General features: G+C 47.3%; 1 protein-coding gene across 1 annotated transcript in view; it reads left to right on the top strand.

Moving 5' to 3' along the window:
* Positions 1-25193, top strand: part of SYNE1 (spectrin repeat containing nuclear envelope protein 1) — a 2319318-nt gene that overhangs the window by 1888708 nt on the left and 405417 nt on the right. The window contains exon 124 of the mRNA XM_086926873.1: positions 1445-1592. Coding sequence (XP_086782999.1) covers positions 1445-1592 — 148 coding nt within the window. The remainder of the gene's footprint in view (positions 1-1444; positions 1593-25193) is intronic.

The following is a 25193-nucleotide window of genomic DNA, read 5'->3' on the forward strand; positions in this document are numbered from 1 at the left end:
GCCAGTCTGTCTGCCTAAGTAACGGGACAGCCCTCCACCCTAGTCTGACCCATTTTCCCTTCAAAGGTGGCTTTTCCTTTGGATCCTTCCTTTTGTGGCCAAAACTCATGTGGCTTCCTCTAGGAGGGAGGTAGCACCTCCCTGGCCTGTAATCTCTCAGTGTTTCCCTTCCAGAGAGTCGGCATGTCTCCCCAGGAGGACAGCAAGCTGTCTTGTGGAACAGGTTCCATATGTGCTCGGGAAGGTACAGAAGTTTTAAAGGCAACAAAGTGGCAGCTTTGTAAAAGCTGCACATGGCAACAAGTTACATTAATTTCAACCCGAGATTCAAGTCAAACTTAATGTAATGAGTTTTTTAATATCTTGGAGTGCCGACATTGGTCGCACCGTCCAGGAGTTAGCATGGCTGAGGGGCTCATCATGTAATCCTGCTCTCACCTATTGTGCAACCAAGACTTTCCTCAACCAAAATGGCAGTTTCGCATTTTCAGTGTCAGAATCTGTAAAGTAGATGTCCTGCCGGTGTCATATGTTACACCCTGCCTTAGGATTTGGTAGGCCTGCCAGAGGGGTGACTTACACAGATGAACAGGGGAAGTGCAGGCTTTGCTACTGCTGTCAGTGGCAAAGAAGAGCCAGCTGTACACGACAGCTCTACCAGCCTGAAGTGGTGGACTGGGAGATTTATTTTACTTTGGGGTACCTCCAGAGTGGCACAACCTGTGCTGCAATCCCAGAGGTACCCCTCTAACTTACACACCCTGGTTACCATATACTAGGGACTTACAGGTAAGTTAGCCATTTCCAATTGGGAAACTGAGATCTGGTTAGCAGGCCTGAGTACACTCTCAGAGTTGGAACAGCAGCAGCATCAGTCCACAAACCTGGCGGAGACCATTCACAAAGAGGCATTTCCTTACACATGGACTCTCATGAAGTGGTTAAGCGAAATGAAAAAACACCCCTAAAAGTGAGCAGTGGATGGATAGAAGCAAGCCAGTCAGAGAGATGTGAAAGGGCCTATTCTGCAGGGGAGGGACAGACACAAGATTGACAAGCTGAGACAATGAAGGCCATCAAATAAGCAGGCAAAAGAGAGTGACAATAAAGCCAACCAATAGTAAGCCATTGGCGGGCTCTAATCCCCTGTAAGGTCTTGATAATCCCACAGTAGATCTTTTAGAACCAGACAACTGCGTTGTCTTGTATCCTCAATTTAAAAAGAGGCTATCCTGTTCTACCAGCATTGCTCTTAACCTGCTGTTAATTGAACATATTTATATCTTTGGAATCCTTCAATGTTACAGACTTGTAATTGCAAAGATATTATAACCTGTGTCTTTCAGTCTGTTTTTTCCCAGGTAGTGTTCATTTATAGACATTCATAAGCATTCTGAAACAGAAAGATATTTATTTTTGTAACATTTTGTAATTTTTCTTCCAGCAAGCTCCAGGCTTTTCTGCTGCAGCACCAGACATTTCTGGAGAAATGTGAAGCCTGGATGGAGCTGCTGGTTCAGACTGAGCAGAAACTGGCTGTGGAAATCTCTGGAAACTATCAAAGCCTTCTGGAACAGCAGCGGGCACATGAGGTAACGTACTGTTTTATTTTATTGTAAACATTTATAGGTTGCCTGCACTGCTGTGAGACTGCATTTGATACTACATTTGAGCACTTGAAGTGGAAGGGAGGATGTTACATGAAGTAATTAGTTTAGTTCTAGATAGGCCAATTGGAGAATGTCAAAAGCCATTATTAGTATCTATAGGCCTATAGGAAAAGGTGCACATTCAAAGCACGTCTGAATTCATTGTAGGAGGTTCTTATCCGAGGGGAGGTGGGGTTGTTAGAGCCTTAGATATGTAGGTTTCAGGGCCAGAAAGTGAAGCCTTAGTTATTTGATCAGCTGGTAGGCATGAATTCTTTGGAATCTTCGTCGGGCTTTGCCATCGGCTCAGTCCTTGACGGGTACCCGTTACAGAAAATCTTGCTTGCGTCTGTAATGTCATTGGAGTTCTGAAGCTCACGGATCAGTCACATAGCAAAGTTTTGGGTATTTTGGGGTTTTGATAGAGTTTTTGCTAGGCAATTTAGATGCACTTCAGTGGTCAAGATGAAACATAATTACAATGGCAAGTCTGACTATTGAGACTCCCATATCAGGACATGCAGCAGGAAGAAGTCACCTTTTACACGCATTGATTAAGGTTCGAAAAAAAGGTTGCTTTAAAAGATGGCACCAGGGTTACAGATCTGAGCAGTTTTGGATTGAGAACCCATTGACTGTAACTAGTTGGACTGAAAGAGTGAGGAGTGCTCAAGACTGGAAAATTAGTATTTCCAGGGTTGAAACAGAGACAATTGATATCATCCAACAGAGGATTTCCGGAAGGCATTCAATGATTGTGTGACAAACTTTACTACCCTTCTGCAATTAATGTTCATGTGCATATAACCTGGATGTCACTGTTAACAAAAAAATGTGATGTCACAATATGTTTAAAATAAAAAATCTGTGTAGGAGAGTAGGATCTGCTTCTTATAGGTACCCCAACTTTGTGCTGATGTATCACTGTTTTCGACTTAGCCTGACTGGGTTCCTGCTATCCAGGAGCCCAGTCAAGCTGCTTTCTCCTCTAAATTGATTACATGTACTTTAGGTACTCTCCAGATTGGATACTGGGATACCCTTATCAGCCCCTAGTATATGGTACACCATTTACCCAGGGCATAGGTACCCCAGAGTCCTCCCAGGGGTTGCAGCATGTATTATCGCACCCCTGAGAGACCATTCAAACTAACACCACAGGTCTGCTACTGCATCCTGTGTAAGGTAGTGCATGCACCCCTTACTTAGATATAGGTAACCTAGATCTATTCTAATCCCTGCACATATAAACCTATTAGTCACCCCTATGGCAGGCCTTATCAATCCTGAAGGCAGGGTGCTAGGGTTTGTGTGAGAGGGTGCCCCTGCATGAGCAGAGTCCCTATGCAGCCTTCGGAATCTATTCCCCGGGGTTGTCTGTGGCGCAGCTAAATCATATATACTTAAGTGGATTATAAGCTCACGGTAAATGCTAACTTTCAAACGGCTGCCTAGAAACATGTGTTTGGTGGAATCATACCTCCACACCAGTAACTGGTGTGGGAGGTACGATTCCTCCCTTGTGGAACCACTACTTGTGTCTACCAAGTACCAGCTTTCTCGACCTGGGCATCACAAAATGGATGCTGCCAGCCACAGACACACAACTGCCCTTCTGCTGCTGAGCTGAACTCGAGCAGGGGAAGGCTTGACAATAGATGTTCTGTCACAGGGAGGTATGACCACCTCCCAGACGATTTAGTGAATTGGGGCTGGGTGGGTGCACTCTGAGAGTGCCTGAAACTCTGCATTGGGGGCACATTTGGTGTCTCTGTGCATAGTCCAGTTCAAACCGGTTGCAGGAGCCACTTGCTCCTGCTCTGGCGCGAAACTGGACAAAGGACATGGGTGTAACCACCCCTCTGTCCTGACCCTCCCATAGGTGGGTCACCAGAGTTTGTCCAAACCCTACCTTGGGTATAAAGTAGGAACCCTGACTACAGGACTTTAGATTTTACCTGGACTAAACTTTGCAAGCAGAAACCAAGTACTTCGACGATCTACACTACGCTGGATGACTGGAGAATCTCCCTTGGAGTAAAGGAGTTACTCCCCTGCTGAAGCAGGCACCTTAACACATCTGACCGGTTTGCATCTCCTGAGCTCCTGAGTACTCCGAAGATTTCTGCAACACAGGAGGTGGGTTCCCGAGCGTCCCTGAAGTCGGTCTTCCCTCTCAGCAATTCTGAGACCAGTATCCCTTGTGGGGACCGTGCAACACGAACCCCTGTGCTCTGTTTACTTTTGCAGCAGCATATGCTTTTTGGCGATCCCTGAGGCTGTACTTTGGGCTATGTGTAGTCCTGACCCCGAGCAGCAATTGCACTGAAGATTTCTGGCCTACACTCCACGAGTGTTCCGTGGGCTGGTATTTCGTGATTCAGCTTGAGGTCCCTTCGCGATCCCTAGTCGGTTGGCCTGTGGGTCCCTTGTAAGAAAGTGGCTCTGTATATACTGGACCAAAGTAAGGTACAGTGTCCACAGTCTCCAGAGGTTTGGCAGAGGCTAAGTTAGATATAACCTTACTCTCTTAAGTGGTAGCTTGGTCGAGCAGTAAGGCAGTATCAGAGGACAGTGTAAAGCATTTGTTGTACACACTCAGTCAGCAAATGGTCTCACACACTCAAGAACTGAACTCTAGGCCAATTGTTTTGTATCAAAAGATATAGTTATTTTTATTTTTTATTTTTCTTCTTTTTTGTCCTCATAAATGCCTCCAGAAAATATCAACTCTAGATGGGCTTTCTCCGGGCCACTGACACAGACCAACTTGTTCCGCCCTGGAGTCTGTGAATAGCCTGCAGAGGTCACCCAGAGGTAGGTCGTCTCCTAATCCACCTCCCATTATCGATGTACCTTGCCTCTTTGGGAGGACAGGACCACTAAACCTCTGGCATAATCATAGAACTCATTGTATGTTATCTCTCAGACCATGTTTTTAATGAAGACCAGATCTTAATGGCACTTTCCCCGCCACACAACATGTCTAAGCGGCTAACTTCCATGATGTTCCTTAGACAATCTGCAAATCTGGGAGGCCTTGCAGATTTCCACTCCTTACATATCTCTCTTCTGGCAATAATAATAACGTAAAAGATAAGCTGTGAGGTACTATTTCTAATGTCGCAGTCTTGGGGAAGGCCAAAAAGTATTAATCTGGGACTACAGGTGATAGGTGTTAGTACTACCTCTTCTAAAAACCCACACACCTGTCTCCAGTAACTCGTAATTTCTGGGCAGTCGACAAACATATGACTATCGTCCGCGGCCGGGAGCCTACATCTAGGGCAAAAATGTTCTTCCCCTGAAATCTTAGATAATTTCGCTGGGGCCCAGTACACCCTATACGCCGTAAACAGGTGGTTCCTTCTAAGGTTGGATGGTTTTATAATTTTTTGTGAGAGTGTAAATGCATCAATCAAAACCTTCAACATCTCTTCGGGGTTCTGAACTATGAAATTGTCCCATAGCTTGGTAATTTCAGCTTCCAAATTGACTTTTGCTCCCACTAATGAATTATACCAAAGTGCAATCTCCCCCTTCCATCCTGTCCCCCTACTAATTGATTCCAGGATTGGGGTCTTCTGATCTTTTGCGAAAGACTGTCTCCCCCACCAAGAAGACAACTGATAGAATTTGAATCTTGTGATAGAGCCTCCTGTTAAATTCGATAGGGAATCCCAGTCTAAAAGTACAGAGTTATTACACAGGTCTCCCCATTTCATAAGGCCTGCTGCTCTCAATGGGAGGGCCAGCCTATCTAATAGGCATTCAGGGGTACCCGGAGAATCCCATATTGGGGCCTGAGAATGGTAATGGGGGATCTCCAAAATTTTACGTATTGATTGCCAAATATTGAGTGCCGCCTGTAGAAGCTTTAGACGGACCTTTTAAACAAACATCTGGTCCCCAAATTTATATAGAAAAAAGTCTAACCCTTGTGGCAGGTCTGATAGCATAGCCTGAAAGAGGCGACCATGCGATGAGGAGTCCAACTTATTTGCCAAAAGTCTAAGTTCTTAAACTGAAAAGCATAACAGTAAAAAAGTAAACCAGGGAGGGCCAGGCCACCAAGTTTCAATCGCCTTCTCAATTTCCTCCAGGCAATCCTGAGGGACTTTGTAGCCCATATGAAAGAGCCAATTTTATTTTATTTATTTTATATTCTTATATAGCGCCTGATTCGACCCCCGAAGGGGTATCTCCGCACTTTTGCCAGTGGAAGAATATAACTCGTGCTGATCCATGGTCAGAGGGATAATTAGACTTTGATTATGTGGTTTAGATGTTTATGAATAAATGAGTTTTGAGGGACTTTCGGAAGGTTAGGTGGTTAGTGATTTGTCTCAGTATATGAGGCAGTGAGTTCCAGAGGACAGGTCCAGTGTGGGCCAGGGCGCGGCCTCCCTGCCTGGATTTTTTAATTCTGGGTACCTGTATTAACTGCAGATTACTGGAACGTAAGGAGCGTCCAGGAACATAAGGAAAGAAAGCTTTTGTCAGATACTTGGGACCGGTACCTGACAGACATTTGTGAATAGTGCATAAGATTTTGAACTTTATGCGTTGCCGCACTGGGAGCCAGTGGAGTTTAGTCAGCAGAGGGCGGGAGGGAGTCCTAGGTGGAACGTTAAGGACAAGCCTCGCCGCGGTATTTTGGACTATTTGCAATTTGTTGAGCTGTTCTTCATTAGCTGATAAGAGAAGACCATTGCAATAGTCCAATCTGCTGATGACTAACGCCTGGACCAGTGTCTTCCTATGACTGTCAGGTAAGTATGGAAAAACCCTTCTCAGCAGTCCAATGGCACAAAAACAGGTGCCAGCCACTTGGTTTACATGATCTTTCAATGTTAGTGCTTGATCTAATAGCACCCCCAAGTTTTTAACGGTCTGTTTAGGACTGGGGACAGGTCCCAGTTCCAAGGGCCACCACTCGGGGGACCATAGTGTCGCTGCCTCCCCAAACAACATTACTTCTGTTTTTCCTACATACAATTGTAGGCAGTTCTTAGCCATCCACTCTGGCACTGCCCTCATTCCATCTGCAAACGATTTTTTTAGTGCAGGCGTGAAGGTCTTAAAAGGGAACAGAAGTTGGGTGTTGTCGGCATACGACACCGGGGTGAACCCAAAGGATCTCACTAAGTCAGGCAAGGAGGCCACGTACACATTAAATAATGTGGGGCTTAGGCATGAGCCCTGTGGCACTCCCTTGGTGAGCTCCCTAGAGATGGATTTGTGGGAGCCCAACCTGACTTCTTGAGAGCGGCCTGAAAGAAAGCTCTCCATCCAGGACAGAGCCACACCCCCTAGTCCCACATCCCTCAGACGACCGAGAAGCACCTAGTGTGACACCGTATCGAAAGCAGCGGATAGATCCAACAGCACCAGAATCATGGACCCCCCTCCGTCCAGCGTCATCCTGATGTATTGGTCACTGTTAGGAGGGCTGATTCGGTGCTGTGGTTGGGCCTGAACCCAGATTGTGAGTAGTCCAGGCCCTCCGTTGCTTCGATATGTTTGGATAAATGGGTGTTCACTTGCTTCTCGGTCATCTTACTGATGTACGGCAGGAGGGAGATGGGCCAGAGATTCGAAAGATCTGTCCATGGGGATGCCGCTTTTTTCCTTATTGGGTTCACCACCGCTTTCTTCCATTCCATTGGGACCTGTCCTTCTGTCAGTGAGATGTTCATCACAGACTGAATGGAAGGTCCTAGGAGGGTGATCAGAGGGGCGACCATTTTGGCAGGAAGGAAGTCATTGGGGGACCCAGATTTTATGTGGCTGATAAGAGGGGGAAGATCTATGTCGCAGATTGGCGGGAAGGATAATAATTGATTTTTGTTTTGTTTGGATGAGTTATGTGGGAGAAAATTCTTATTCCCAGCGCTACTAGAGGCCATTATTTTATGATAGATAAGATTGATTTTATTTTCAAAGAACACCGAGATATCATCACAGAGGGTCTGAGAGAATTCATCGGGCTCTCACAGGCTGTGGGTTTCACAAAGCTCTGTAGTATTTTAAACAGCTCCTTTGGGCAGTTACCCGCCTCTGCAAGTTGTTGGGTGAGACTGTTTTTCCTGGCTTGTTTTATATTTTTATAGTAGGTTGACTGGGCCTCTTGATATATTTTCTTGTTCTCCTCAGTTCTCAATTTCCTCCATACTTTTTCCGCTCGTCTGCATTTCTGCTTCTCTATTCTGAGTTCCTGTGTATACCAGGTTTCTTGCTTGGAGGAGGGATATTGTTTATGTAGCTTTAGTGGGGCCAGAGTGTCGATGGCTTGCTTAAGTGAATCATTGAATCTAGCTAGTGCAGTATCCGCTGAATCCTCATCTGTGAAAGTTGGTTGTTTCCAGCTTTCTAGCAGCTTCTCCACCGATACTTTATGCCACTGTCGACGCCAAATTGGCGGGAGTGGCGCTTTATTTAATAATTTTGTTGGGCCCGTTAAAATGAACTCTATCAGAAAGTGATGTGATCATTGAATTTCTTTAGCAGGTGAGCATCTTACTTTAGTGCAGTTAGAAAAAAGTGAATCTAGAGTGTGGCCACCTATGTGGGTAGCACCGCTATTCTGTGCTTTTAGTCCCAAAGTGGAAAGATCCGCGATTAATGAGATTGTTTCGGGGTGTACCAGGTTGTCCATGTGCACATTAAAATCTCCTAGGAGGATGAAGTCCTCCTTGGATTTAAAATGGGGGGCTAGTAGCTCCAAAAGGGAGAGAGCAAATTCCGGATTGGATCCTGGTGGACGGTAAACTAAAGCACCTTTCCAAGAGATGTGGCCTGCCGAGGCAATTTTAAAAACCATTATTTCAAGTTGTGAACTGTACCTTTGTTCTAGAATTGTGACTTTAAGTGCATCTTTATATATGATGGCTAGGCCACCACCTGTTTTATTGGCTCGATCAAAATGTAGAAACTTGTAACCCGATGGAACCCCTAATGTTATAGCTGTAACCGTGTGAGGTTTCATCCAAGTCTCGGTTAGGAAGCAAATATCTGGCTGTATGGTGTGAACTAGATCCCATACCCGATGTTGATGCTTTGGAAAAGAGCGAACATTTAAAAGAAAGCTCTTCAGTCCCTCTGGAGGTGCAATTTAGGTGTATTTTCCTTCGTAATCGCCCTGACTAAAGATGATTGGAACCGACACTTCATACATGAGAAACAACCCTCAAGACATTGCCAGGGTATTTTAGTGCAGCATTCTCCAGATGATTTTAAATCTAGTAAAGATTGAGCGGAGTATTTCATTTTGCTGATACCTGTGATAGCGGGGTCCGAAGGAATAGAGCCCATTGCCCCTATGCCCCGTCCTGTCGCGGACGGGCGCAGACGGGCAGCTCTTTGGCTGGTCTTCGGCGTGTCTTTGGCTGCGCGCGATCACTGCGCACTCGGGGAGGGGCGAGGGCTAAATAGCCCCAGAAGTTGAAGCACTAGAGCGCTGACCGCTCCTAGTGCTACCGGAAGTGCCTGCTCACACCTGTCCGCCCTCCGCTCAACGGTGCTAGTCACCCTGTCAGAACGAGGCAATTGAAGGTTAGAGATATCCTTTTTATTAAAATCTAAAGGGATGGAGTTAAATAAGAAGGTATTTTTAGGGAGAATTATCATTTTAACTAGGTTCACTCTACCATAGATGTTAAGAGGTAGAGTGTTCCACCTAGTCAACAGCTTCCTTACCTCCTTTACAACCATTTGCCAGCTAGTTTTCGAAGCATCCTCCAGTTTGTAGGTAAGGTATATTCCCAAGTATCTAATTTTTTGCTTAGCTTCTGGTATCGGGGCCAGGTTGTTCCAACTCATTATATCGGTTGTATCTTTATTAATTCTGTACCCCGACACTTTACCGAAGTCTTCAGCCAGTTCAAATAGCCTGGGAATGGCCTCAGCAGGATTAGTCGTGTAAAGAAGGAGATCATCAGCGTATAATGCTGTCTTCAGCTCCAGATCCCCCATTTTAAACAGTGTAATTACTGGATCTAATCTCAAGGTGCAAACAAAGGGCTCGATATAAATATCAAAGAGGAGGGGAGACAGAGGACAACCCTGCCTTTTTCCCCTAGAGATATTCAACCATTCAGTCAGACTGCCGTTAACCAATACTTTGGCCCGGGGGCCCCTATATAGTGTCTCAACCCCTTTAATAAATATCGAAACATAGCCATGGTTTTCCATAAAAATTGCCTTAACCTGGTCAAATGCCTTTGCTGCGTCAATCGCAACAATTGCAAGCGGCAATCCTCTCTCTATTGCTTTGTCAATTGCTCCAACAACTTGGAACGTAAGTTCATTAAGTTGACGGCCTGGTATGAACCCCCTCTGGTCTGGATGAATAATGGACTTAATTACTTTCGCCAGTCTTGATGTTAGTATACCGGAATAAATTTTCAAGTCTGAGTTGAGAAGGGAAATGGGTCTATACGACTCGATTTTTTTAGGATCTTTGTTAGGCTTTGCTATCAAGGTGATAGTGGCTTCCGACCAAGAAGTTGGAATATGCTCTCCCTGCACAAAGATTTTGTTGAAAAGTGCCAGTAGTGGGGCTAGGATTTCCTCCAGATTGTCCTTATACACCTATGTCGGGAGTCCATCCGGACGGGGGCCTTGTTTCTAGACATCTTTTTTGACTGGGCCCGTATCTCCCCTTCCGTAATCTCGTTGGTTAAAGAAGCTTTATCAGCCTCGCTCAGCTGGGGCAAAACCTTCGAAACCCACCGCTGCTCCAGCTCTTCTGACCCATGCCCATTATCTTCTTGATATAAGTTCTCCATAAAATCCCGGGCCTCTCTCCTGATCTCAACATCCTCTGTTAGTAGCAACCCCGAGTCTTCCTGAATTAGTGAACTAATGTTGTTCCTTCTCCTCTCAGCCCTAGCCTTCCAGGCCAGGAGGGAACCACACTTCTCTCCATAGTCAAAATTCCTAAGCTTACTGACTTCCCACGTGTCCTTTATTGTCTTATCAGCTCATGCTTTGTAGCCTGTCTGCAACTCTAGAAGATCTTTTTCAAGTGCCGGAATCCTTCCTCTATCCTCCAAAACCGCTAACTGTAGTTGTTGTTCCTTTTTTTATCATATCCAAATCATAAATGTCTTTTTCTTTCAAAAGTTTTCTTTTCAGCACCATCTGTGAGCCAAGGATACCTCTTAAATAGGACTTAAGTGTTTCCCATATTATTTGTTCTGAGGCTGTGCCACTGTTAAATAGGAAACACTCAGATAAACTCCCCTTGATTTTAATTTTGATCTCTTCATCTAAAAGAATTGTTCTGTCTAGGGTCCACCTATACTCTAAGGGGCTAGTCTTAAGATTGATTTTTAGCTCAACCACAGAGTGGTCTGACAAACCCGCTGGAACGTATGAGATTGAAGCCATATCAGGCCAGAGCACTTGGTCTAGGAGAAAAAGATCTATTCTGGAGTATTGTCTATACTTTTTGCTATAGAAGGAGTATTCCCTAAGTGTACCGTGCTTAACTCTCCAGGCATCTTTTAACGAAAAGTCCTTCATAATATTCTTCAAAGCTAAAAGGGATTTATTTGGGGGGTTGTATTTAGTTTTAGAGGTACGATCCAACTTACTGTCCAATATTAGATTAAAATCGCCCCCTAATATAACTGGAGCGAAGTGCTGTAGCATACATTCCTCTAGCTTTCGAAGAAAGCTAGGATTGTCTTCATTAGGGCCATAATAGACAGCACATGAAAAGGTGGAGCTACCAATAGAGAGGACTGCCACCAACCATCGCCCTGACTGATCGGTACCCCATTTCTGAACCCTGATCCCCTTATTAGCACGAACAATTATAGCTACTCCCCTAGTGGAACCCTTTTGTTTGGAGCAAAGCACTTCTTGTACCCAGCTAAGTTTTGTGAAGACTTGACAACACACTTCCGCTTCTAAATGTGTTTCTTGTAACAAATATACATGGGCCTCGGTGTTTTTTAAGAATTCGCACACCCTTAATTGCTTCTTCCGGCTCCCTAAACCATTCAGATTCCAAGAGAGGAATTTACTATTTGTTACCATACCCTGGGCCATTGTCTTATAACAACCAGCCCTTTAGCTAGCAGTGGCCAACATTTGTTTTCTAAACTAGCAACATAAAGACTTATGGCATTTTAGGAAATTTTTAGATTTTCACCCCTCCCCTGTGACCCCTTCCCCCCCTCTCCCGAGGAACCCTCCCGTCATGTCAGGCGTGAACACGCTTTAGGGGGCTCCGCACTCCCAAAACACCACCCTACGTGAATTTTTTTTTCTATATTTTCCCTACTGACTGACCCAGCCTTCCCATTTTTAATATTTTATATATTTATGTGTTTAATCTCTAACTTTAACCTTCACCCCCCCTTTTTAAAATGTTTTTTTATTTTTATTTTGTGTCACCTGTGATAAAGAGATCTATACATTCTTATACCCTAACCACTAGATGTAAGTAGTTGTAAGTATATAAGTTAGTGGAACCAATGTACATTTAAATTTAACTACCTCAATTTCATGAGAGTCCCAGCGTACTATTCAGATGTCATTTTACCTTTATTTTACTTGTTCCTTGATTGGTAAAAACTGATTGGCTATTTCCTCATTTTTATTAGCAACTCATCCACCTCCTCTGGATGATTGCAGTTAAACATCTTGTTATTCCACATTATTTTAAGCAAAGCAGGGAATTTCATCTGAACTTGGGCTCCCAGTGAACGAAGTTCTGGCATTCTAGAACCCAACTCCCACTGTCTTTGAGCCGTGTTTCCCCCTATATCGGATCTAATTTGATAGGGGTTAGCACGATAATGGAGAGAGGAACGTGTGAGACATCTGCTGAGGATAAGTTCCTTAACCCTATAGGTTTGAAAGTAAACCAGAAACTTCCTTGGTGCTTTGCGATCCGGATGCAACCTAAAGGGGTCCCTATGCACCCTCTGAATCTCGGCCTCTAGGTCAATGTCTAACCGATCCTTCAATACATCCTCCCGTAATAACCTGTAGACAAATCCCTTGATGTCTTCAACTTCCTCTCCTTCTGGTATTTTAAGGATTCTTAGGTTATTCCGCCGACTTTGCGTTTCCAATCTCTCCATGTCCATCATAAGTGTTCGGTTTTGTTCCTTAAGAGCATCAATATCCTTGGAGTTCCCTGTAGTTATTTCTGAGAGTGAGGTAACTTTATTCTCCAGCAAACTGGTTCGAACCGCTATTCCCTCCAGCTTAGCCTCTAGTACATCAAATCTGTCATGTAGCCCCCTTTGGTTTCTCTCAGAAATCTCAAACTTTTCTAATAAATCCACCCTCAGTGTTTGGAATAAGGAGCCAAGTCTGTCCCTCTCAACCTCGATCTCAGCTGACCCAGGGTTAATAGGTGAGGCAGAGTTCTGATTAACACAGATGGTAGGGGGAAAAGATTGCGGTGGAGACTCGGTTACAGTTACTTGAGGAAAGGAGTGGGCCACGGAAATCAATGGAACCGGGGCAGTAGCAAAAACAGAAGTTAAACCTACAGAGGCTAATGTAGCAGGGGGCCCCTGTGCTACTAGTTATGATGAAGTTGGAGCCTGAGTGCTAAAAATATTGCCGTCGTCAGGGCCAGAATGCGCCATAACCTCTGAACAATTTACGTTAAGGGTCTTCTCGAATACGGCATACCTGTTCTTCAGGGGCAAGGTAGGAGGAGAAGCTATTCTATCTGGTTGAAGTGAGGACTCTGCACCTACTGCTCCTACCTCTCCTCCCTCGTTTGTCCCTTCTACTGATGCCTCAACGTCCACTTCTGCATCTGTGCCTGCACCAACTACCTTCGCTCCTGGCTTTTCTCCTAACTTTTCCTTAGAATTCGCCACTTGGTCCATTATTTTAAAGTAGCTTTTAAGCGAGGGAGTGCTCTTCTGTGCCCGGGACTGCTTGATTGTCTTGGCTGTACCACCTTTTCTTGACCCCCCCCTTCTTTTTCTGCTTGTACGGCGATAAAGGCGTGGGCCCCCCTTTTTTTCCAGACTCTACTAAGTCCCAGACCCCCTGCCTCCTCAAGTCCTGCTTAGACCTGAGCTGAAACCTGTTCCTAACCTCTCCCCCCTCTCTTTAGGTACTGGGTGCACAGGGTGATTAGAACCAGCAGACGGAACAATGGGAACAATGGGAACACTCTGATTTATCTGCAGCATTTGCCCCACCTCTGCGCCATTGTCCTTAGTATTGCTCACTTTACTTGAGCTGGCTTGATGGAATACTGATTCAGCTACTGATGGAACGGCCTGAACAGCTTCAACTACATTCAGTGTATCAGCCTCCATGCAAACCTCCCCTCTTGTAACCTCCTTACCGCTGTGCCATACTTCCACAGAACTAAGAGTTGAAAAAAGTCCCCAACACACCGGGCCTCTGGAGCGGGAGAGGAGTGCTCCCCTTGAGCGCTGCCAAAAACCACTAAGACTTTGGTCTCGGGGGGTTAATTGATTATTTCCTCTTTCCTCAAGCCAGACCCCCGTATTCGCAGAAACAGCCGCTTCAGACTTCCAGCAGACTTGCACTCCAACTCGGTTTGACTCCCCCGCCTTCCGCCTCGTAGCGTAACGCTGTACGTGCATTCCCCCAGGGTCCTAGCGCCCGAGAGCGCTCTTCGCCGAAGGCCGATCGCCAACCTCCGAAGCAAGCACAGAAACAGGGGAAAACTCAAAAAGTGCCCACAACTTGACTCCCCACGATACCCTCCACTCCTCACCGCATATTTTCACAAGGTCAGCACATCTTAGTGGGAAAATTCATATAAACTGCCCTGGTGCTTTCAAAGCGAGGAGCCCCGCAGCAGCCGTCAGCCTGCCGCCGCCATGTTCCTCACCACTCCCTTATCAAAAGATATAGTTGTTTTATTTTAGAACCAACAAGGTATCAAAAATATACTTTCTCAGAATGAGTTACTGTAGTTAAATACTTTTCCATTAGGCAATAGACTTTTTGATTACAATAGTTACAGTTGTTGCAATAGGCAACACAATTTCAAACACAATGCAACATGGAGCTCAATGGGAATTTCTAGTTAAATGCGATTAGTTACTTTGTAGATTACTTTTCTAACCACAGGACTGGATCATGGATTCAGTCCTGGGATATTTCCTGTAAACAGTTAAGTAAAAGGGTTTTGGTTACAGTAGTGATTTGTAAGGAATATTATTGTATTTTAACCCTTTCGATGCTGATGACGAGCTCAGCTCGTCATGATGCACGGTTGAGCTGTGCTGATGACGAGCTGAGCTCGTCATGAAAGGTGCAAAATCACTCTTTCCAGCACAGGAGGGGAAAACACCTAGCAGCGAAGGTGTTAAAAGTTGACACTTGAAAACATTTTCACATAGAATCACCAATGTTATCCTATAGGAGGAAATTCACTTAGCAGGTAAGTAGTGTTATGATTACTTTTTCTTACTCAGTTTTTGGATCCTGGAAACAACCCTGGAGTATCTCCTGTAAACAGTTGAAAGAATGTGTTTAAGTCATACAGGCGATTATTAAGGAATATTTGTAGTTTCTAAAAATCGACACTTAGAAACTTTTCTGATGAAAATCATACAATGAACTCCGAAATTCAAGTTACTGGTAAGTACGGTTAAAATTACTTTTCAGGGTCAGTGCTGGGCTAAAGATGCAGCACTGGGTGCTCTCCTGATAACAGGTGAGTAAATCAGAATTTGTTGTTCAGCTGATTTTAGGTGAATATTTAAAAGTTTCAAAACTCCACACTTAGAAGAATTTTCAAGTGAAACCAGTCAATGTTATCCTGGGGAAGGAAAGTGAGTTATTGGCTTTTGGGTAAGTACTCGACTGGCTGAGTTAAGTTTCTGGGCATAGACTCAGGGGTCCCCCAGGTTCAGGTAGGTACAGTTGGTACACCCTCAGCGGCACAGGGGCAGCCGGGTGCAGCAGTAGTTAGGCCCAATGTTATCCAATGAGAGGCAGGTGGCCATTCAGTTGGTGGCTGCTGGCAAGCAGGCCACGCAGCTGTGGGAGCTGGGCTCCTGGTCACTTGCTCAGGGCAAATGGGGAAGTAGGTTAGGACCAAGGTTGCACTGCCAGGGGCACTCGGGCGGCTGGGTGAAGGGTGCTTTTGAGTCGTCGGGCGCCAAATGTCATCCAACGGAGATCTTGTAAAGTGAACAAAAGCTGCAGGCTCAGGGACGGAGAGTCTTCTGGAGCGACCAACACTTCGAGAGGTAAGTTGGGATCTTGGAGGATAGGTAGGCACCCAGGAGTTGGGCTCAGGGGGCCGTGGGGTGCCGGGTGCAGGGTGTCTTTTGGTGTCGGGAAATCTTACCCTCTGCTGGTCGCGGTTGTAGGGGTCTCTTGCTGTGAGGCTGCAGGCGTAGTCTTGGTCATCAAGGAGGGTCCTTGGGCACTGGTTTGCAGGTCAGAATTGCAGGGGGGGCGTCCTCAGGGTCTTTGTCCATTCAGGCACAGGCCGGGCATGGCGGGTGCAGAGTGTGCTAGATTTGCGATTCCTGGCTGGCAACAGGGGTATTGCTTTTGAGCAGAACCACTGCTCATGGGAGTCCCAGTCTTTAAGAGGTTCAAGGCAGGCAGGTCCTCTGGGGTTTTCGAGGTTGCTGTCCGCAGGAGTCACCAGGATTTAGCAGGAGCAGGTTCAAGGATCAACAGGCCTGTAGGGCTGGGGCGAAGTCAGTTGGTGTTGACCTCTTGTTAGCAGCTGCACGGCGGGTCTTCTTCTTCTTGATCTTCTTTCTTGTTTTTGAATTGGGATCTGAGGAAGGAAGGTTCAGGGTGCCCCTAAATACTAAATATAGGGGCGTCACAGGTAGGGTAAGGGCAGGAACCAATAGGTCTCTGTTCTGGGGTGAGTACACCCCCTATCCTGCTCCTCTCCTGTGGGAGGGGGTAGGAGCCTATCTCTGACTGGGCAGGGCTCCCCATCTTCAAGTGCCACCTCCACCTGAGGGGTGGAGGTGGCACACCCCCTTTCCTCACTGAGGGTTTCCCGCCAGAGTGAGGGTCAGAACCGGTGGGGGCTAGTTGCTGAGTACAGCAAGTGGCCTGGAGAAGCTCACAAAGGCAGCATGCCTTTGAAGCTTCCCCTGCCCATCTTGGGGGAGGAGACCTAGCTCCTTGCCCAGGGCGTGCATTTTTGCAGGCCCAGGAGAGCGGATGGCTCTCTACCCTGGGGTCCAGCAACATGTCTGCTGTGTGGCAGCCTAGGCACCCTCTCAGACAAGATGTGGATTGTAGGTTAGGTTTCAGGGGGCATCTCTAAGATGCCCTCTGTAGTGCATTTTACATTAAATCACACACTGGCATCAGTGTGGGTTTCATGTGCTGAGAAGTAGATATCAAACTTGTCAGTCTTCAGTGTAGCCATTATGGTGCTGTGGAGTTCGTAATGACAACCTCCCAGCACCATTTACTCTTAATGGCACCACTGCACTTACAGTACCCAGGAATGGCCCTGGGTACTGTAGGGGCACAGGGCTCATGGACCTGTGCCCTCACCACTGGCATAGTGCACCCAGCTAGAGGGGTGACTGATGTATGCCAGGGTAGTGTGTTTGTGGGCATGGCACACAGGGATGTGTGCCATGTCGACTCTTTGTTTAGTTCTGCACCAGGACAGTCAGCCTGCAAGGGCAGTGTGTGTGTCAGTGTACAGGGCCCCTAGGGGTGGCACAATAAGTGCTGCAACCCTTAGGGGTATTCTCTGGTCACAATGCCCTGGGTACCTAAGGTACCATTTACCAGGGGCTGACATCTGGCCAGAGATGCCAATTGGGTTTTAGTTCAACACAGTTTTAGGCAAGGAACTCAGGCCGTGGACACCTGATTGGCAGGAGCCCAGGGCACACTCAGTGAAAGCACATCAGCAATTCAGAAAAAAGTGAGGGCATACCATGCAAGAAAGATGGCACTTTCTCACATCCCTGTGAAGGTAATTTTGATTCCTCTTGTGCTTCCCTGGTTGCTCCAGACGTGCCCTGACTCCCCATAGCTTGGATAGTCTCCAGGACCTTGCTGGTCCTCACCGTGACTGGTTTCCTCTGCCCACATGCGTTGCATTTGCCAACGGTTGTTGGTTTTCAATCCGGACACTGACCCCTCAGCACTCAACATCCTTCGTGGAACAGCTCACCTCCGGACTTTGGTTATCGTCGACGTCTCCTGGTTCCCGTGGCTGCAGAGTTAAGCATCCTGTCATCTCACCTGAAGCACCGACATCGGTGGGCATTCATCTACCGAGCCCCTGGTCACTCTGAAGTGACCCAGACTCTGTCCCCTCTGCTTTCAGGTTCTTCTAACCTCGGATCCAGGTTTGAATCCCACGGACACTTTTCATCTTCCCTGCAGCAGCACTTTTTTGAGTCACGCCATTGAAAACAACAAAGGTTTCCGATACCACTTGACCCCTATGCACCCGGCTCCCCTAGGATAGGTAACACAGGTACTTCAATACTCACAAGGGTGCTGGCCTTCGAACCTTCTATGTTCCAAAGGGTTTGCTTCAAGTTCTCTCCGAAGTGTCCTTAAACTGTAATTTTCCAACCGCGACTTTCCCATAGAGTTGCACGGTTCCCGCATCTGTGTTCTCACACTGCACTTGTCCTCCGTGGGTCCCCTGTGTCACTACTTTGGGTGGTTCCTTGGGGTCCCAGTGATTCTACGTGCTCTAGGCACTGTGTCTAGTCAAGTCGTTGTTGTTATACCACTTTCTTAGTATATGGTTCGGTCTCCCTCTGGAACCCGCTGTGTATTGTGCTATTTACTGTTGTTCTATTGATTAAGTATTGTGTGCCTTGTGCTCTAATCTCGTATTGAGGTTAGTAGAGAGTGTTTAGTAATAAATACATATATTTTATATGTCTCTTGTGTGGTTCTCCTTTCATTTGGTTATTCAGGAGGTTCTGATCTGGTAAAACAAGCTGCTTTACATTCCTTCGAGACTTAGCCTGAAGGCTGCTCTCCACAGCTACCACTAGGATAGCTTTCTATAAAGGTTGTCTTTAACCTAATCATCAATAATGGTCGTTTGGACTGGTACAAGGTGCCCACTTTAATTAGTGGACAGCATATACCAGGCCAACTTCTCACAATCTGCATTTCTAATATGGAATGAAAGCATTTCTTGTAAAAGTAATTTTTAGTTTTTCATATCACATTTATAAAAATCTTCATTGCCTATGTAATCACATTATAATATGTATGTGTGTTTTTTGCATGCAGGAACTAGTTCAGTGACAGGAAAGTCCCAATAATATATTTTTATTCGTTCATATTTTTCACTGAAACAACAAATGACTTAATTTTGTTGTGAGTCCCTGAAGTAAATATCACTTTCATGTCACTCTTCCTTATAATAAAACCAGATTTTACTTTTCACGTTTCCATAAGGTTTATTTGTGTTTTCCTTGTTTGCTAACAGCATGGGTGAATAGCAGGAGCACTTAAATTATCAAGAAAGCACCATAATACCAGAGGTTTTTGTCCAAGCTTCCTAGCATGAAAAAAAAATGTATTCAACTTTTTCAATTTTCCTTTGCCATTGTTTACTTCTTACTATAGAAATTGTGAGCAAGTCTGATTAGGCAGTCCCTGAGATAAGACGTGACAGTATCTCACACTCCAATCCATAAAAATTGGAAAGCATTTATGGCTCTATTGTTCTCTCAGAAGTTGATCTGCTGATACACAATGATAATCATGCAACAGAGTGACCTAACATGAAGCCCATCCCCCCAAACCCCAAAGCCTTCTGCCTCCTCATACCTGAAGTGCAAGGAGAGGGGAAAGCACTGTGAAACACTAATATTGAGCAATATGTCTCATGAAAGGTGTAAAATGAGAAATAATTAATGAAGAAAACTGCAATTTAATGTGAGGATGTGTCTGTATCTTGAAAATGTTAAAGAAATAGCATTGTTTATAACGTGTGGCTGTAGATACATATGCTGTGTATACTCCTGCTGTCTATTAATGGGATTGGATATTTGCATGGGGTTTTCCTTTGAAGAAATCTTTCAAGTCACAAGATGTGCTGTGACTCCTCTCTTAGTGGACAATCCACATGGGCACTGACTCCATATTAGTTAGTTTATTGTATTTCATACACATTGTTTTTGGACCCACATAGTTGGATTTCAACACCGACGCATCAGAAAACCGGTCTGTCCTCAACAATTTTTCATTGCACTACTTAGTGGCACATCTTTGGAGGACTGACGTTTAATTCTCAATGCTAAGAACGCTGGGGTCTCCCTGCGCTCTTCGGAGACTGCCTGTCCTCCATTAAATTTCAAAACCTGAGCATGCAGACCACAAGGGGCATCCTTCCAACACTGCAATTCCAAATACCTGTGGTCGGTCCATCACAACGTCTGCAATTTGTGTCTCTTGTCTGACCATGATGACACCTCCTGCAAGTTTGCCAGTCTTCCATTCAAAACACACCCTACTGAAGTAAAAGCATAGGGTACACCATAAGATGCACTAACAGGCTTTCTGCACCCCTCTGGATGTCTTTGGGGAGAAAACCCCCGTCGGTGATGAAGAGAGCAAAGAGCCCAGCCTATCCGGAATCTTTTGTGGCCCAGGTTACACCCAGCCCTGAGAAAGTCTCTTCACGCGCTTTGGAGCACTATGAAGAGGAGGACGTTGAGCTGACGCTGTAGACCTTAGGCCCTCAAACGAAAACCATTGCTGTAAGTATGCCACTTGGCTCAAACACCCACACACCTAATACGGGGTTTCATAGAAGATCCTAAGCACTGTACCACTAGTGTTGGGCATCTAGCCCGTGGCACAAACACAAAAGACTGTCGCCCCCAGGTCCTTCACCGTCTTTGGTCAGCAAAAAAAACAGGCTTCTGAGCTGACAAAAGCTTCACACTACTGCATCAAGCCTCACTGCCTTTCAAGCCCTTCTCAATCCAAGGGTGCCAAGCATCTACACCACACCCCAAGCTGGCACCAAAGGCACCACCGAAGTGGGTGCTGAAGATCCATATTAAGCTGAAATTCCCATTGATGCTGAAGATCCTGTTGATGCCGAAAGCATAGTCAACTGCTGTTTCCGAGGAATCAGACTTGCCCATCTTGCAGCTGCTGCAGAAAGAGCATGATCCCATACAGAATTGTCTTTTTATCTATCCTGTTTCTGACAAGATCTCAGCGAATATTCTCCCACTGGAGCCATCAGTTACTCTACCTCACAAGAGAGGGTTTGCCTTCAAAGAAGAACCATCCTCGGAGGCCACTCCTGAGTGGCACCAAAGTAATACAGGGATAGGGGTACAAGTCCTCTCAAATATATTCCCCTGCCACCTCCTCCTCTGCCTCCTCCACCTCTTCCACCAGCTCCACATCCTTCACCAGCAAGATTATCTAAACCATCTACTCTGCCTTTACGAGTGTTTAGAGACGGGTCCCCACACCTTATTTAGATAGAAGCAATCCATATGATTCAGTGGACCCATATGACCAACCCTTAGACCTAGAGCCTACTGATGGACCACAGAAACAGATTTGATGTTAAACCCCCATCCCACCAGGCGATCTTGTCTTAGATCATGACTTGGTTAGGAAATCCTCAGTGGATGACATCACGTTATATCATGAGTTCATACGGGGGGTTGTGATGTGCCATTACGTAGAGATGAATGTCATACAGGAGGAAGAGTATTTCCTTGTGAAGTCTCTCTCAAAGCCAAAAATGTTGTTCAGTTTTTACCCATGCTTATGGTAAATAGACGCCAGAGAACACTAGGGAGCCAGTCAAATTTATGATAGTTAAACCTAGGATTGAGAAGAAATACAAACCCTCCCTGAACAGCCGTATTTACATAAAAAGCCAGGTCCCTCAGGACTCCTTGGTAGTTCACACTGCCCTCCAGAGAGCCCCTGCGCACAAGCCATTGGCCATCTTAGGCCACTCAATAAGGAAAGCTAGAAAATCGATGCAATGGGCAAAACATTATAGCAGTTGGGACAACCATGCACTGATGTTTAGCCAACTCTGTCAAACTCCTTTCCCATTATTTAAGATCCCAGTGGGAGCAGATGCAGGAACAAGTAAAACACTTTCCAGATGAGTACAGGAAGAAAGGTGAGGAGATGGTGTCTGAGGGCAAGACCATTTAGAACGCCAACATATGTTGTGAGCTTGACACTGCGGACACAGCTTGTAGAGGGATCACCATAAGTGGACTACTCAGGCACCATGCTTGGCTTTGTGTCTCTAGGTTCAAACCTGGAGTCCAGCAGCATCTCCCCAACCTCCCAGCCGATGAGGAGCATCTCTTCAGCACCTAGGTTGACAACATCCTTTACTACGTATTACTTCTGCATAAGTCAGGCCTCGCCTACATTTCAGTGTGTGTGCACCTAGCTGTCATTGCAGCCTGTATGCAAAATAGGGAACATTCATCCTTATTTAGGATTCCTGTAATCAAGGCTTTCATGGAGGATTCAAGAGGGTCATACCTCCCACATTGCCTCAGGATCCCATTTGGACCTTTGATGTGCCACTGACAAGGCTCATGGCGCCACCCTTTGAACTTCTGCAATCATGCCCCCTCCAGTTTCTTTCTTGGAAGGAGGCTTTCCTTATGGCCTTTACCTCCCTCAGAGCCATTAGTGACATACAGGCACTAACCTTGCAAAAACCTTTCCTTCAACTTCACAAGGGATAGGTCTGCCCACAGAACCATTCCTAAGTTCTTCCCAAAGGTGGTATCAGCCTTCCACCTCAATCAAACTGTAAAGCTCCCTTTCCTTTTTTCCACAGCCAGATCCGGCAGAGGAAAGAGCTATATATATGTATATTAAATGTCAAAAGACTTCTTATGCATTACATAGATAGGACCAAACCCTTCCAAAAATCTGACTAGCTCTTTGTAGACTTTATGAAGCTTCACAAAGGTCACTCTATTTCTAAAGTGGTAATAGCAAAATGGATAGTCAAGCGCATCCAGATCTGCTACCACAAAGCTAAGAGAGTCTTTCTGTGGCCCTCAGGGCCCACTTCACCCATAAGAATGGGACTACCATGGCTTATCTGAAAGAAACAGGTTAGTATTAGATTCCTTACCTTACAATATACCCAGGCGTCAGACTGGATCCGGAAACTTTTGCGTAGCAGTACCCTTGCGCATCGGTATCCGTCGTCTGCGGCTCCGCGTCCGTTGTTGGTGCTGGGATGACGTCGCCGGAGTACTTAGACGCCGCCCTCGCGCGCTGACGTCAGTTGTTCTTTTTTCCGCGCCAGCAAGCGCCGATCCAGGAAAAAGTTATACCCATAGTCAATTTTTGACTAACTTTTTCGATCCTTTTTGATCGTCTTTCGAAGTCTATCGACTACGACGGTGCCGGTAGGGATGCCCGGGTTCAAACCCTGCGCCGATTGTTGCCGAATGATGTCGGTAACCAACCCCCATCGCCGGTGCCTTAACTGTCTGGGCCCCGACCATGACGACAAGTCCTGCTCTGACTGCCGGGCCCTGACGTCCAAAGCTAGACAGGAGCGGTCCCGCAAGTAACTCGAGCTCCGGCAGTCAGCCCTGCGCCGCTCGAGGTCCGGTCCGGAAGGAGGTCGAGGGACCGGTCACGGGCCGGAGTCAGTCAGTTCCGGGAGTCGTCATCGGTCTTCGGGCTCGAAGTCCTCAGGTAAGAGGCACAAGAAGTTGAAGAGGCGACATTGCTCTTCTGACTCCTCCCGACGCTTGGCCGCAGGCGTCGCGGCCTGCTCCATACCCGCCGGGTCCTGGGCAGAACACGACGCCAGAGGAGATCGAGACCTTCCTCATGGCCATGAGGTCGCTCACTCCTCCGTCGGGTTCCGCGGCGCCTTCGGGCCAAGTGGCCCGACTGGGTCCCCAAGCGGGCCGGGTGCTTCGGCCCCGGCGCCGTCTGCGACTTCGGTCCCGATGCCACAAGGCGCCGCCCTATCCGGCTCCGTATCCGGGTCGTCGTCGGTCGACCTCGCCAGCGCCGGCCCCCAGGGTGTCGCCCCTGGCGACGTCCCAGGACGATGTCATCCTCGGTCTTACCCTCGATTCGGGTCCGGCGTCGACGCCGCTTGGAGATTTCTATTTCTATGACCCGGCCCCATCCTTTGTACCAGGTGATGGGTGGCGAGGAGGATTGGGAGGGGTCCGAGGACCCTCTGGCACGTGAGTGCCAGTCTTCTCAGGACTGGACAGGTGAGCTTGGGGAGGCCAGTGGTCTGGACACTTCGCCCGACACTGGTTTTGTCTCCCCTCCTACCGTGGCTCCGGAGGAGGGGGCTGCCTATAGTGTGGTGCTGACGTGGGCTGCCACGGCCTTGGGCCTTGAGCTCCCTGTCGTGGCCATGAGGACTAACCTCCTCACTGAGGTCCTTAAACCGCAGGCAAGCTCGGCCTTTTAATGAGGCCTTGTCCGACGTTCTTCTGGGGACTTGGTCCAAGCCTGCTACAGGTCCGCCTGTAGATAGGAACGTGGCCAGGCGCCACCGCCTGGCTCCGGGTGACCCTTGCTTTCTGTCCACCCACCCCACCCCCGAGAGCCTGGTCATCCAGGCCTCTAACTCCCAGACTACATTCCCGACGGCTCCCCCGATCGGGAATCCAAGAGGTATGTGCAATACGGGAAAAAGGTATTCTCCTCCCTGAGTTTGGGGTTGCGGTCAGTCAACACCGCGTGCCTCTTGGGCCGTTACACCCACTCTCTGTGGGACACGGTCGCGGACGTGCTGCCACAATCTCCGGAGGGGGCCCGAACTAAACTCGCCCAGGCCCTTGCGGAGGGTCGAGATGCGGCACGGTATTCCATCCGGTGTGGGATGGATACCACGGACTTACTGGGCAGAGCGATGGCAACGATGGTGGCGATTCATCGCCACGCCTGGTCGAGGTCCGCCAACTTTCCGGCTGATGTCCAAAACACCCTTATGGACATGCCGTCTGATGTCCGTCGCCTCTTTGGCGACAAGGCAGACCATGCGCTTGAGCGTTTTAAGGACTCCAGGGCTACGGGCAAGTCCTTGGGCCTCTCGGCCCGCGCCAGCAAACTGCTGCCTTTCGCTCCTTTCGTGGCCAAGGAAGGGGCACCCCCGCACGTCCTGCCAGCCACGGGCCGCAGACTACCATCCAGCGCGGTGGCGGATGTGTAAACCGCTGTGGCGGCGGTCGAGGACAACGGCGAGGCCAGTCCACACCTACCTTCAGCATCCGCCTCAAAACCCTCCTAGTCCGAGCTTTCAGGTCCATGTGACGCCAGTGGGGGGCAGGGTTCACCATCACCACCTCCACTGGCGGACTGTCACATCGGACAGGTGGGTGCTGCAAATCGTCCGAAGGGGCTACTCCCTCCCCTTCGAGGCGTCCCCTCCAGCCATGCCACCGCAGTACCACCGCGTGTCGGGGGATCACTTGAAACTTCTACAAGAGGAAGTTACGGGCCTCTTGGCCAAGGGGGCCATCGAGCGTGTTCCTGGGTCAGAAGTAGGGTGTGGTTGTTACTCCCACTACTTTCTGGTACCCAAGAAGGGCAAAGGGGGCCTAC

This window comes from Lissotriton vulgaris, chromosome 6 (assembly GCF_964263255.1).
Source record: "Lissotriton vulgaris chromosome 6, aLisVul1.2, whole genome shotgun sequence".
In the NCBI taxonomy this organism is placed as follows: Eukaryota; Metazoa; Chordata; class Amphibia; order Caudata; family Salamandridae; genus Lissotriton; species Lissotriton vulgaris.